Source organism: Penaeus japonicus, unplaced genomic scaffold, assembly GCF_977035675.1.
Source record: "Penaeus japonicus unplaced genomic scaffold, GWHDUDI00000001_assembly GWHDUDI00000005, whole genome shotgun sequence".
Classification (NCBI taxonomy): Eukaryota; Metazoa; Arthropoda; class Malacostraca; order Decapoda; family Penaeidae; genus Penaeus; species Penaeus japonicus.
In genome coordinates this window covers 5,709,102-5,724,101 of record NW_028234407.1, presented here as the reverse complement: position 1 = coordinate 5,724,101, position 15,000 = coordinate 5,709,102, and the positions used below count along the sequence as shown (strand labels likewise).

At 35.9% G+C, this 15,000-nt stretch overlaps 2 protein-coding genes across 11 annotated transcripts in view; one reads left to right on the top strand and one right to left on the bottom strand.

Annotated features, from left to right (window-relative positions):
• LOC122251463 (alpha-N-acetylgalactosaminidase) overlaps positions 1 to 9,957 on the top strand; it is a 70,528-nt gene extending 60,571 nt beyond the window's left edge. For 5 of the 10 annotated variants that reach the window (XM_086536873.1, XM_086536872.1, XM_043013447.2 and 2 more), the window contains exons 6-10: positions 968 to 1,062; positions 6,800 to 6,961; positions 7,774 to 7,971; positions 8,228 to 8,335; positions 8,623 to 9,957. In XM_086536873.1, coding sequence (XP_086392999.1) covers positions 968 to 1,062; positions 6,800 to 6,961; positions 7,774 to 7,971; positions 8,228 to 8,335; positions 8,623 to 8,889 — 830 coding nt within the window. In that variant the 3' untranslated portion in view covers positions 8,890 to 9,957. Of the gene's footprint in view, positions 1 to 967; positions 1,063 to 4,543; positions 4,639 to 6,799; positions 6,962 to 7,773; positions 7,972 to 8,227; positions 8,336 to 8,622 lie in introns of all 10 variants that reach the window. The other 5 variants (XM_086536875.1, XM_086536877.1, XM_086536876.1 and 2 more) reach the window with 1 other exon arrangement.
• LOC122251462 (uncharacterized) overlaps positions 9,037 to 15,000 on the bottom strand; it is a 16,306-nt gene continuing 10,342 nt past the window's right edge. Inside the window, exons 12-17 of the mRNA XM_086536879.1 lie at positions 14,813 to 14,926; positions 14,444 to 14,619; positions 14,235 to 14,334; positions 13,125 to 13,757; positions 12,453 to 12,587; positions 9,037 to 11,553 (exon numbers count right to left, since the gene is read on the bottom strand). Of these exons, the coding sequence (XP_086393005.1) occupies positions 11,467 to 11,553; positions 12,453 to 12,587; positions 13,125 to 13,757; positions 14,235 to 14,334; positions 14,444 to 14,619; positions 14,813 to 14,926 (1,245 nt within the window). The 3' untranslated portion in view covers positions 9,037 to 11,466. The remainder of the gene's footprint in view (positions 11,554 to 12,452; positions 12,588 to 13,124; positions 13,758 to 14,234; positions 14,335 to 14,443; positions 14,620 to 14,812; positions 14,927 to 15,000) is intronic.

Below are 15,000 nucleotides of genomic sequence, written 5' to 3'. Positions count from 1 at the left end.
AGAATGTCGTACTATTATATTAGTTAAATACTGTTGTTTTCATTTTCTATTTTACTCTTCTGGAGAGCATTTGAATTTGTACAAAACTAATGGTTTATTTTATTTTTTCAAATATTTTGCTTCATATTTTGCGTCATGCTATCGTACTGTCAAATAGAATAAAGGATTACGAAGGTGCAGTGCTTCTGACTGTCAAGTAAGCCGTTGAAGAATCCAGTTGCTTCCGATTGCTTGCGAAATGCCACCTTGTTTATCTGTGCAGCTTCTTGATAACTGTCACTCCTCTTACATTATGCTTGTCACTCTTCTTGGCTGTGATCTCATTGCTGCGTTTTATTTTGTTTATTATACTTTTGGATTTTACTTATTTACTTTTATATTTGTATATCGGTTTCATTTTGGACTTGTGTATTTGTTTGCCTTTGAGTTTTTGCAATCAGACTGGTGTTTTTAGTGGATGCAAGATGGATTTATAATTCCTGCGTTTGTCTTGCCTTGTGCTTTTTTACAATGATCTTTCTGAGAACCTAAAGAAGGGGAAGTAATTGTTTATGGATATACACAGAGATTGGCTTGTTAAGAATCACAAGTAAACTTCCTTTGCTCTGATCATTTCATGATTTTTATCATTTTCATTATCATTGTATTATTTTAATTGTTATTCTATTAGGCAATTCATAGTCCTGTCAGTGTTTTCCTTTTTTTATTATGATTTTTGCAGTTATTTTTACACACAAAATTGAAATTAGGTAATAGCTTTTTTTTTAATCATTATTATTATTATTATAGGTACAAATATTATTTTTTTATTTTTAGATATTTGTTTTTACTAATATTTTCATCATCACCACCTATCATTATCATCATTATCACCATTATCAAGATCATTATTAACTTTCTTAATTTTAGAAGTGGGCTCTAGCACCTTGCCCTAATTCCCTCTTTTTCCCGCTTCCTTGTCACCCAGGCTACCCTCTCTTTGGTTTCTACTTGAACCAAACTCAACGGCCCATGGTCTACTCCTGCTCGTGGCCGGTCTACCAGACGTATTCCGGCATGACGGTGAGAGTCTAGAGGTGGAGGGCATCCCCGTTTTTTAAATTTTATTATTTATTCATCGTAATTTTTTTTTTTTTTTTTTTTTTTGCTCCCCCAACATCTGTTTATTTTACTGTGGTGCATTTCTGGGGAAGCTTTTATGTTGGTGAATCTGCTGTGTTTGTATGGTCAGGTTAAGGGACATACTCCTTGGTCCTGGACAAAACTCGCTAATTATGTTATGGTAATGGTGGATATAAGGACAGGTCTTGGTGGTCTGTGGTGATTCCATGCTACAGGAGAAAGAAAGGGCAAGCTTCTGTGGTTCTCAGGACTTTTGCAGCTATGTTGGGTGCACAAAGTGGATACAAGAGTGTCCTATTTTATACATGCCACTGAAGAATTTTGAAAGGAAGTGGGATATGGTATGTATGATAACCAGATGATAACAAAATGGGCTTTAAAAAAATATTACACAATCAGTAAAAATTACTGAAATCACACCAGTTTATCAAGGAATGTTCATAAATAATGACTACATTCACAAAGTTATACTTCAGATCTGTATTTTCATAATGCTGGCTTACCATATATTGCATCTTACCTATATGGAATAACTAAAGATTTTGCACTGCAATAGTTCTTTCGCAAATGGCCTGTTCCTCTTTTTCTGATCCAGGCTCTCTGCTCTGTTTGTCATGTATGCTATCCAACCTGCTTTATAAGGGGCATTCATTAAATTGCTGGTTGAAGAAGGTACCTTACAAGGACCCCCCGATGAGTTGCAGTTGGTAGGATCTGTGTAATATTAATCTGGGAATGTTGGAGTTGTACTTTATTTTTGTCTGTATTATTATTGTTGTGGCTGAAAGACTTGCTATACTCAAAAGAAATGTTTGTGTTTATTTTGTCTTTATTACACTTTTTTTTTTTTCATTTTTTATTATTATTATTTATATTGAAATTGATTATGGTTACGGTAAAAAAAATTAACGCGAGACATGCCACAAAAGTGGTATTGCTTGAATCTTTGTTCTTTTTCAACCTCATTTCATAATGAGAGTTACATTGACATTTGTCATGCCTTGCAAGATCCAGAGAAGTTGAATGAAAAAACAGCAACTCACTACGAATATTTTTGACTCTTCAGCAGTATGAATAGTCATTGTTCTGTGATTTTCTTTTTTCTTGTCATGCATCTTCATCTGCTGTCATAGAGAAACCTGAAAGTAAGAGTACTCTTTTCTCTCTTTTTTTCTTCTTCTCTTTCAGTTTGATTGACTCTTTTGTGATTGCAATATGGATTATTTTTTATATGAAGGTACAGCATCAAGCTTTTTAAAAGAAAGTGAAACTATATGACAGATAGTTCTGATGAAAATCCATCAATTTATGAGAAAAGTTTTCTTCAGCTTTATTGTCAGAACATCCTCCTTCTTTTCTCCCTCCATAACTTTCAACACCTCTTTACCCCCTACCACCCTACTTTTCCTACTATTTTCTGCCTACCTTCACTTTTGCTCCTCCTCCTTTCTCCTCCTCTTCTTCCTCTTCTTTTTCCTCCTCCTCCTCCTCCTCTTCCTCCTTCCTCTTCCTCTTCCTCTTCCTCTTCCACCTCCTCCTTGATCTTAGTGAGCCCAAGATAAGGTGCAATAAGTCTGTGTTATTCTGTGTGGCCCTGGGCAGGCAACTGAAAGATTATAATGCTCATATTATTGACATGGACAAGGATGACATGCAAGAAATGAACACACTGGTGAAAATGAATCGCAAAGCATCCAGGCTTAAGGAGGTTTTGCTTGTTTCATTTTTTATTTCGTTTATTTTTATTTTCTTTGACACTTCATTTAACTGTCTTAGCTTGTCTTAGCTGATTTGATGCACAAGTAAGGTTCCTTTATATTACATTGGAATTCAAGATTGCAACGCTTTTCACAGCTGTATTAACCAGTGAAAGTCAGCTTAGATGCTGTATCATGTAGCCACCTCTCTTTGGTTTATGTAACGTGGCTTTACTATAGAAGGAGTGCATTCTCCAGCATGGACAGATACCACTGTGCACATGACACAGACCATGCAAGACACAAAACAAATAGTAGTGTCATACTCTTATGTATGACCTCTCTCTGTCTCTCTTTTTCTCTCTTGTTTCTTTCTTTTTCTTTTTTTTCTGCAGCTACCAAAAAAAAAAAAATGGTGCCATGCTTTTTTTGTTGTATTTTTTTTTGCTTTGTCTGTTGCATTCGTCATGAGAGTCAGCGTGAAATGATATTGTCGTTGCTTAGTGAGACATGAATTGGAGAATTGTTCTTTGATGAAATGGCCTTGCAGATCCTTTAGCAATGCAGTTTCTCAAACCTCTTACAGTATGAAAAAAATGGTTAATTTTGGTTCAGGGATTTTTTATATTTTTTATATAATTCTGTAGCTAATGAGATTAATGAGATTTACCTTTTTTTTTTTATGAAACTCTATCTGGTTTACTTTGGATTAGTATTTCTAACCAACTTCCTCCTGTTTTTATCATTTCTATGAAAATTGTATAAATTGAGTATTTCACTACTTTATATTGACCAATTTGATAATGAGGAAAGACTTTTATTTTTGTTAACATTGTTTATCTTTTAAACTTTTACTTTGAATATGCTACATAGATGATTTTTAAAATTCTGGCATATCTTAATGTTTTTTTTTAAACCTGTTGCACTGTTCATTGTGCAATGAATATGTATGTTGTGTAGATCATGTTCCAACCAATTTTGCTTCTGAACTGGAGAGAGAAGAATTATTTTTCATTTTGAACTAAATACTTTGTTCTATGATGTTTTTAATCATTGTTATGGGTATTAGGTATCTGTCTACAGTTTGATTTTGCTTCTTTTCATCCTGGTTAGAATTTATCATCAATTAATTTTGAATTTGCAGATTTAGATTAGGATGAAAACAGCGGTAGGCGTTACTTGGACATTTAGATGTCGTACTTTCACTTACATAAGCGATTTAAAAATAGGTATCTTTCTGTTATATATATTTTTTTCTTTGTTAAGGTGGCTGTCACTAGGATTTCTTATTCCTTGTTGATCCTCATATTCTTGAAAATCATTTTATTTATAGTTCATTTTTTATTTTGATATTTAACCTTTTCTTTCTTTCCATTTATACATTTATTTGCTGTTTTTGCAACTTACTCTTTTCTTTCCTCTTTTTCTTATAAGAGCTAGAGACTATGTACTCCACTTGGTAAGAGAACCTTGAATGCTAATTTTGTGGGCTAAAAGTAGAGAGCTTTGACCTTGGGTGGTGATTCTTGAGGACGTGTGACCCGACATTGACCAACACTCTCCAATAACCTTTCCCGCTTAAAATGTAATATTGCTGTTTATTAACACCTGAAACAGTATCAAGCAGGGTGTTTATATCCACTTAGTCAGTTGACAGAAGCACTGTATCCTTCTCACTGTGAAATGATTTTTGGGTGAGTGACAAGATGGGGTTTGTCATGCAGGGTATCCAGAATTTGGATATTATCTGAACAAGACTGGACGGCCAATGGTCTATTCTTGCTCGTGGCCGTTCTACCAGATCTACTCGAGGATGAAGGTAAGGGAGACTGGACGAGCGAGACTCAACGTGCAATGTCAAGGTTTGATTTTTGACGCTTACAATAACTTAACAGCCTTAGAGTTGTTCTTTCAAAGGGGCAGAGTGCAACTTTGCAATGAAGGTTGTGTGCTTTTTGGAAAAGTTTGCGTATTCTGCTTTTACTGTTGGATTGGCTTCTTGTTAATTTTATCTGCAGCAGTAAGCATTGTGAGACTATTTCACAATTTTGTGTTTGCAGATTAGCATGTTTTAGGTATTATCGTATTCGTATATTGTCTATTTTTAGTATATTAGATTAAGATCTCTCTTAACCTCTTAACGAAGGATGACGTGACATTCACATCATGGCTTGGCTTTGTCTTCCCACTGTGAATGCCACATCATGGCTTTGTTTGGCCTCAGCGTACAAATAGCCTATGGCATTAGGCCTGTGCATTTCAGAATACCTTGGCGAAATGTCTAGGCAGGGCCAAAACCTCACTGTAGCCAATGGGTTAATACAATAAATTGTAAAGCTATTATTATTAATCTTTTGTTTCTTTCTTTTATTGTTGCATGCATATATAATGGTATATTGTATCTATAGTAAATACTAAATTGTGTATTTCATATATGGATATGAATAAGCAAGGCAGACACTTGATTGGATGCCCCAATCCTGTTGTATATTCATTTCCATACAGGTCTAAAGAGTAATGAATTTTTAATTGTTTAGTTTAACCCACTCACGACGGGGGCATTCCAGCCTTGAATGTCACAATGCCGGGGCTTTCGAGCGCTTAGGCCTAAATCAATTAAATGGCTGGCACAATACTGTGCCGCCCGGCCACTGGGCTTTTGAATGAGCGGTACAGTAGTGTACCACCCGTCCAGTGAGGGTTAATCAGGTTGAGGATCGATACAGGTTGAACCACACTAGTTTAGCAAGCTCGGGACCAGACTTGAGTAGTGTAGCTTTGAGTAAGAACTTAATTTCAGATACTGTCTTTTTTTTTTCTTTAGTATTGATAGGTCATGTTTATCACTATTACCCCTATTTGTATTACTTGCTCATCTCATAGGAGGCATGTTTAGGGGTAAAGTATTAGTCATTTAAGGAAATATGTCGGTGTCAACCTTTGTAAGTCAGCTGTGCTAGGTGTAAATAATATGGGGTAGTGTGGGGGCCTCATTTGGCCAACTGATTCAAATCTTGCTAGAGTAATATTGAATCTAGTGAATGCCAGACTTGTTAACCTGTATATGTAGGAATAGACTTATCTACCATGTCTGCCAGAACTCTAGCCATTCCCATCTCAATTTCTGTTCAGTAATGTATTGTAGAAATTCCTCTTGAGCTAAGCTGTACATTTTGCTGGTATTGTAGGATTATACCTTAATTGAGATTACTGGCATTTTTAATTGGTGGCATGTTAACCCACTCACGACGGGGGCATTCCAGCCTTGCATGTCACAATGCCGGGGCTTTTGAACGCTTAGGCCTCCATTATCTGGTGGCACATATTGTGGCACCATATTGTGGCTTTTGAATGAGCGGTACAGTAGTGTACCACCCGTCCAGAGAGGGTTAATTAGCTGTAGAGAATTTTAATTGTTCTCATCATGCAAACAAAAATGATTGAGCTATTGTTATGAAAAATACAAGATTGATTAAAGTTATTTCAGCTTCATGTGAAAATGGAGCAATTTAAGGAATACCAGAAAAGGAATCAAGTTTGAGATTGGAGTATTTATGCCAATTAATGCATGTTACCCACAACTGAGCTTTACTCAAGATTCCTCATTATTAACTGAGTGAAGTATTGTATTCAGTGCAGTAGTGTCCATGTCTTGAGTTTATTGTTATTGCATTCTTGCATGTTGACAAGACCCAAAACAAAGGTAAGGTTCCCAGGTTCTAGAGTTACTGGCTTAGTGTGGCTTGTTTAATGGTTTCCCTGGTTGTATCACAGATGTTTTTTCTATCTATATTTGTTGTAATACTAACATAAATGATAACATGATGAAATAGACCTGCGTACAATGTTGCTCAATTCAGTGCAGCCTCTATTTAAGTGATTGATGGCTATTTCCGAGCATTTCAGCAACAGATTAGCATTTTTTGTTATCATTACAATCATTATTATTCACACAGTTCTAAAGGTTGTGACATTTTCAGCCAAACTACAGTGCTATCATTAACACCTGCAACCTGTGGAGGAACTTTGATGACATCCAAGATTCCTGGGAGTCTGTCCAGAGGATCATCGACTACTATGGCGACAACCAGGACGAGATTGTGGCAAATGCAGGACCCGGACACTGGAACGATCCTGACATGGTACGAGGACTCAGAAATTAGTAACGGTATTCTTTGTGTGTGTGAGTAAATGAAAGAAAAGTAGTTTTATTTATCTTATTTAATGAAGGTCTTTATAAAGATGTATGTATATTTAATTTTTTTATAATCAAATCCTGAAGTCTGAGGATGCACTATTGAGTATTCTTTGGTAGGCTCTTCTCCCACATTGACTTTGCCGTCAGTGGAAGGTAGGGAATGTAAGGAAGTAGTTCAGGTTCTTTTAGGCATATTTCTTCATTCTACAGCCCCCCCCCCCCTTCCCTTAATACTACTCCCATTCCCTAATCCCATTCTACCTCTCTGTCTCCCTGAGTTATTAATACAAGCACACCCAAGCATTGTTCTTTTATTTACAAATGAATTGAATTAATTTAGTATGAAATAAGAATTGCTATAATGTTGACTTAGACCCCCCCCACCCCACTCAATTCCATTCCCACATTCCTCTGTATACACCCATATCTCTGTGAACCAAGGATAAGGACATCTTGTCGTTATTCCCACTTTTTTTATGTGAATGAAAATAGTAAGTATAAAATGAGAATTCTCAGTGTATAGTATGTACCAGCCCTTTTTATGTGAATGAATGTAGTGAGTATGAAGTAAGAATTATCATAATGTATGTATACCCCCTCTAACTATTGTTTCACATATTCACTTTGTGGTTTACTATTGTCTTATTGTTTAGATACATGTTCTCTCTCTCTCTCTCTCCCCCCACCCCCCCTTACATTATGATGTGAGAATATATAATGCAGCATTAGTAATGCAATTGATGTAATTGTTTGCAGTTGATCATTGGCAACTTTGGCCTCAGCTACGAGCAGTCCAAATCTCAGATGGCAATGTGGGCCATCTTCGCTGCCCCATTGCTCATGTCTGTGGACTTGAGAACAATCAGACCAGAGTACAAGGCCATCCTGCAGAACCAAGCTGTCATTGCTGTTAATCAGGATCCTCTTGGCATTCAAGGGAAGAGGATATACAAGGTCAGTAGTGTGGGAGTTTGGTTTGTCATTTGGAAAAATATGGGAATGAGGTTAAAAATTATTAAGATTTGTTTATCAGCTTACGTAAGATTACCATTAGGATAAGCTGTATAACATCAATATTATATTTCTTTGTTCTTTGTATTCAGAGTTGAGAATATAAATATGTTTTGAATATTGTCATCCGAGGACAGGGTTTTTAGAATTGATAATAAACATTTAAAAGTTGTTTATTACATGTATCTTATCTTTCTAGGACAAAGGCATTGAGATTTGGGCTCGTCCAATTTCCCCAATTTCTCAGGGTCACTATTCCTATGCCATCGCTTTCCTGAATAGACGAACTGATGGAACACCTTCAGAGGTAAAGACTTGTGTTGACTAAATTGTATTATATATTTTAACTGTTGTAATATACATTTTTATGTTTATTTTGAAGTGAGAATAGTATTAAAGTGTGAAGTTTTTAGATTATTATTCTGGATATCAGCTGATAATAAATTTTATTTTCAGTGTTTTGCATTTTCAGAGTTCAGTTTTATGTAGAGATTATTTTGTTCGATCATAATAGTAAGGTCTACCAAAGAAAATTTACTTTTGTTTTGATTGACACAACAGCAAAACTTTTACTTTAACATTAATGTATTTTAGGTTTCTGTGACACTGCGTGAGTTGGGTCTTGCCTTCCCTGGAGGATATGCGATAACAGACCTGTTCGATGGCGTCCAGTACGGTACCGTTCTCCCTGACAAGCGCTTCAAGGTAGATGTGAATCCCTCTGGCGTCGTGCTGGTGAGATGTGAGGTTGTCAAGACTACCGGCTTTGGCTCAGATGGCAGAGCTCAAGTCAATCCTGCTCAGCCTCAGAGTGCCTTCAGGAACCCTTTCAATAACCAGCTGTTTAATCCATTTGGATAACAAAATTAAGTGTAGATTAGGTTGTTTTTGAGGTTGTTATTACACTAAACTCATGATAATGTCATTACTATATTTACTCCATAACCAGTATTTTTAGTTTTATTTTACTTTATTTTTTTTATTTTTTATTATTTTTATTTTTTATTATTATTTTTTTTTTTCTTCTTATCCATCCTTAAATGAATACCTTATTCATAATTGTATTTTCTCTGAAGCACTGGTTTGAAATGGTGTTCAAAATACAATATTGCATTTTTAAATACTTAGTCCTTAAGTCCAAGCATATTTGTGATTGATAAAGATATCTTGCAAATGCAACATAGATCTCATAGACCTTGTAAAGAAAATTATACTATTTCTGACATGATTGTACATTTTTTTCTTAAAGTTTCTCTCCATATCTCATAAAGGCCAGAGTTGAGCATCAATGCATTTTTAGGACAATCATTTTTGTTACCTACATAATATCACAGACTTCTAATCACACACTAGACCTTATACAAAGCTAATAACTTGTGGTTCTAGTTACCTTAGTATTTATATATATATACACAAATATATAATTTTATTTCTACAAGATGACCAAATAAGTTTATTGATATTATGTTGCATTTTTGTGTGTGTTTAATTTGTATTATACTTTATACTGTGACTTGTGATGATCTATATCTTCTTAATGGAAGTTTACAAATACTGAGATACACAATGTTTTTTGTTTGTAGCAAGATGCATTTCTTGTTCATCAAAACATGGAAAATAAACTTCACAGATTAGTGAATGTGTTCTCAAAGAATTTCAATATTACATTAATGTTATGGGCATGTTAACATCAGCAGGTGTAAAATGTTAACTTATGCTGCTATATATGGTCTTAACATTTTATATTGTTTGATAGTTTCATTTGCATTGACATTGAAGGTGTTCACTTGTACTTTCATTCATTGTTACTGATCAATATTGTGAACAAGTTGAGACATTTTATCATTAATATTTAAAGTTGCCTCTTGTCTTCGACATACATACATTCCATGCTATGTTTAAGTACAAGTAAAAACATTATAATTGAAACTGAGGTTTTATTGACCATTATATGAAAAATTCTATTATATGCTTCTGCATGGTCCAGTGCAACTAAAGGTACATTTATATTTTTGCAGCTGGTGTATATTTTGTTATCTAAGAACTAGTTCTCTGCTTCAAGGGTACATAATTTATTTTCCACTATAACATATACAGTTTGATTCGCTTTACTCATAAACAAATGAAAACATGAAATTCTTGTGGACAATAAAGTACAAACCCATACTTAACACGTTAGTACCGGATGACAAGATATCATGGCCAGTGGTGGCAATTCAGCCGGCAGGGACGAGATATTTTGTCACAATTTACTTTCTAGCCGACGCACCGAGTGATCAGGCGCGTAGTGCTTGGCCACAGCCAGTGGTGTTAGGCTTACGTGTTTGAAATACCCCGGCGTTTACACCACTCGGAGCCAAAACAGCCCCGTGGCAACAGGTTAAAAAAGCAAGTTCCTATTTCTGCTTGATCAAAAGGTGATCATGTTTTATTTCAATCCTACAAGTGTTACTATGTCACTATGAGGAGATAAGAAAATTAGGCATTTGTTTCAAAATGCAATTATGCTCAAAGGCTTTGAGATGCAACTTTTCTTGACATCTGAGCATTCTTCTGTAACTGAATATCATTTGCTATTCTACAATAGCTTAATTTGCGAGTTTGCAAAAGTACTTTACTAAAGGAGTCTAAACATGATTATTACCATATATCATTTAATCAAAAAATCAAAATTTAGATTTACATGAGTTTGAACTGTTGGTATTGGATTTCATAATAATCATCAATTTAAGACAAAGAAAACCGCTAATTAATGTTTACTCCCATATTGCAAGTGTTATATAACAAAAATTTACTTCAGTATGTAAAACATGCAGTTCTTAAAAAAAAAAAAAAAAAAAAAAAAAAAAGTATAAAGAAAAGGTAAGCCTTTTTTATCATAATTGCCTAAAACACACCCACAAAAAAGCAATACCATAAATTGCCATATTCATTAGAAAATAAAATTACTTTTGCACAGATACAACAGTTCTTTTAACAGTATAACACTGCTTGATTGATTGAAATATTGTATGTTTAGTTAGATGAATATACTGATAAAACCAGACAAATAGTAAATTCAATGCTAAGACTAAAGACAGTTAAAGAAAATAAACTTGAAAAGATTAGCAAGAGGAAAATAGATAAGACAAGAGCCTTTAGGCCTTTTAAACTTAAAAGCTGTGGCACTGAATAATAAACTAAACATACATTCCTGCAAATATCCCTTGTATAACTAAGCTAGTAGAGCCTTAAACACAATAGGTTTCAAAATACTATATCCTGCATTCAATGGAGTTCTAACAATTTCCAATCTTCCTTATATAGAAATCATAATGTAACTGGAAATATAAAACAAAACATGGCCCAGAAAATGGCATCTTCAAAAGATAAACAGAAAATTTCTTGTTATAAAACTTTGGCATTGTAAGACCTGTCGATCTCTTTCCACTTGTTTGCCTACAAAATCTTGGCTCTCTTTCCCCTTTGCTGTTTCTCAGGTGTGGGTGAGCCCTGGGAACTGCTGATTTCGAAGTCATTCAGGTTCTGCGGAGAGAGAACAGTCGAGTCCACTTAGGTTGTACAAGCTATTTTATGAATTCTGAATTCTAGTGAAAATTTTACTTTGACTTAACTTTGAACATGATACTTGCAGCTATGATCATAAAAAAGGACAAATCTTGACTTTAATGAGTTGATACCAGTATGATTATGGGAAAATATCATTAATGTTATAAAAGAAATCACAATAAAAGACAGCAAAACAATGTTGGCAAGAAGACACACACACACATACACACACACAGACAGACAGACACACGCACACGCACACACAGACAGACAGACACACACACACACACACGCACACATAAACACACACACACACACACACGCACACATGCATGCACACATAAACACACACACACACACACACACACACACACACGCACGCACGCACACATAAACACACACACACGCACGCACGCACGCACACACAAACACACACACGCACGCACACACAAACACACACACGCATGCACACATAAACACACACACACGCACACACACACACAGACACGCACGCACGCACACATAAACACACACACGCACGCACGCACACATAAACACACATAAACACACACACACGCACACACACACGCGCACGCACGCACACATAAACACACACACACACACACACGCATGCACACATAAACACACACACACACACACACACACGCACACAGACAGACAGACACACGCACACACACACGCACACATAAACACACACACACACGCACGCACACATAAACACACACACGCATGCACACATAAACACACACACACACAGACACACGCACACACACAAAAAAAAAAAAAAAAAAAAAAGTTTAACATAAAAGTTGCAAAAAAACACATGCCTGACAAAATAACTAGAAATAACTCACCATTGTTACAGGCTGTTTGCCCTTGTTTCGTGAAAGCTTGCTGCTTCGGGTCATGAGGGCCCTGCGTGACCCAGGATTTTGAATATGTAGCTCCACACTTCCACATGCTGGTCCTAGTGAGCCTTCCGTGTTCATCTGTGAAATAGCCAGGGTTCTAATTACCATCTTCATTATCAAGAAGCAGGCTAGTAATTCATGCACTGCTTCCAGAAAATCTATTAATAATGTAGACTAGGTTGTCCTATTTTTAGAACAATTTTCCTATTGATAAACTACTTCAATTTTTTTTTCTTAAATACTCATCATGAAACCCTTAATCCTTCTGAAATATCTGTGTTAACACCAATGCCACTCACACATAAGAGAATGAGTCTATATCTCTAATTCAGAAAGCAGCGTATAAACATTTTCATATAATCCCTATTTATTTTGTGCGAATATCTTAAATGCTATCTTCCTATATATTTATAAATATATAAATAAATATAATTTCTTTAAAACCTTGACATGTATACATCAATTTTCTTTATACTTTATTATCAGTTGATAAGGTAATCATTTTGAAAAATGTCAATATATAGATTCTAGTAGATGTAACAATCAAATCCTTCCATGTTAATTTTTTTGTCATCTTATCAATACTTAATCATGCAAGAAAAAGTAGGATCATACCTGTAACTGGTTCTCCTGGAGGTTATCAGCACGTGGCAACTCATTAATATCAGCAGACTCAAAAACAAGTGCAGTTGACTTTTCAGGATTCTCTGTAGTGTGTTCCTGACTTATGTTAGTGGGCTCTATAACATGTGTTTTAGCCAGTGAAGGTCCATTATGATCGGTAGCCTCGAACATTACTGTGTCAGCATTAGCGGTGTCAGCGCTTTCAATTGGGTTGGAACAAATATTGGGCGTTTCTTCAGTTTCTTCCCCTAGTGTTGCTAAAGTATTCCCGGCAGTAGCGAAGGTCTGGGACACAACGGCTGAGCTGTAGTTGCTGTAAGTCCCATCCAAACCGGTCCCAAGAGTAATGATCTTCTGTGTTCCAACTGGGACGTCCTGGGTGCTATCTGCTACCTCCCCTTGCTGTGTGTAGGGGAGTCCTTCACCTTGGGATTCTTTGAAGTTCTGTGTCGTCATCTGGCTGTCAGTGTCTGTTACGACTTGTGTGGCCTCAGAGTCAGGGACTGGGGTGTCATGTGTGCTCTCCATTTCACTGTCGAAGACCTGCACTGGCAAGTTGAGGTCTGGTGTCATGTCAGAATCCCAGTCTTCTTTGTGGTCTGCTTGCTTTGGTGTCTGCATTATCTGAAAGTTTTATCATAATATTAACTGCACTTCTACCCATCTTTATATATATATATATATCTCACCTTCGTAATATGTATATCAGACAAATTTTGCCAATCCCCCGTTCCCATTTTACTGTATTTAGAGAGGCTCTGTCAGTGCTGCAGTTGACTAAAATTGTAGTTTAGGGTCCATATCAGCTCATTATTTTCTTTATACTCAGTGTGATAGAAATATTGCTGTTTTATGGGAGGACAAAAAAGCAACTTTATTTTTACATATTTATGTACTGTTATGAATGATTATGAAACATAACCATCCACAATGAAGATAACATGAATAAAATATCACAGTGAACATCATGTACTTCATGACGCCCATTGTCAGGTCCATCGTCATGTCATGACACCCATCCGCAGTGGGTTATTCATACCTATATACATTATCTTTTTTGTATTTTCTATAGCTTAAGCACTGCATTGGCAAGATAATTACCTGATTATCTTCAAATTGTTGTCCATCCATATGCACTGTCTGACTGTCAAAATACTTTGAATATGCAGCCTCTACACAGGTTTTGTTCACTCTTTGGTGCCTGGAATAAAGAAATAGAAAAAGTAAAAACAATAAAGCAATTAGTCAAAATACAATAATGTCTTACCATCAAGACAGAGAGTAAAAGAAAAGATCTGACATTTACTAACTTTTTTCTTCCCCTGTCCTCAAACACCAACATAGACTTTAAGTGTGTCCAGACTTTCTGGACCTTTGAAATGTCCAGTCCAAGGCGTTGTCCTAGCTTGGTGGCCGTCACCCAAGAAGGATAGCTCCTTAGGAATTCCAAAGCACGCCGCAGGAGGCATATCTGCTGGACCTGCCTCTGTATTGCAAAGGGGAAAGTTGACTACCATATTGAAAATATAAAAAAAAAACAGTAAAAATGCCCGAGGATTTTGTGCATCACAGAGATATTAAGAAATTGATGAGTTTGCTCATCCAATCCTTTCCAAAACAAACACCCAGAGGGTCAAAATTAAGATTCCAGGTCACAGCTTAGAATGTTCATGTATTACCTTGGGCATGTCTTTGAAGGAGGAATCAGTGCAGGGCAAGCCAGAGGTGACTGAGCACTGTAGACATATGTGCTGCTCTGGAACCTCCTCTTTCTTTGTCAATTTGAAGCACAACTGTCATATGAAGATAATTGGGAAAAAAAAGAGTAGGTGTAATCATTTAACCGTGATCTTTTAAATTGTGCTTT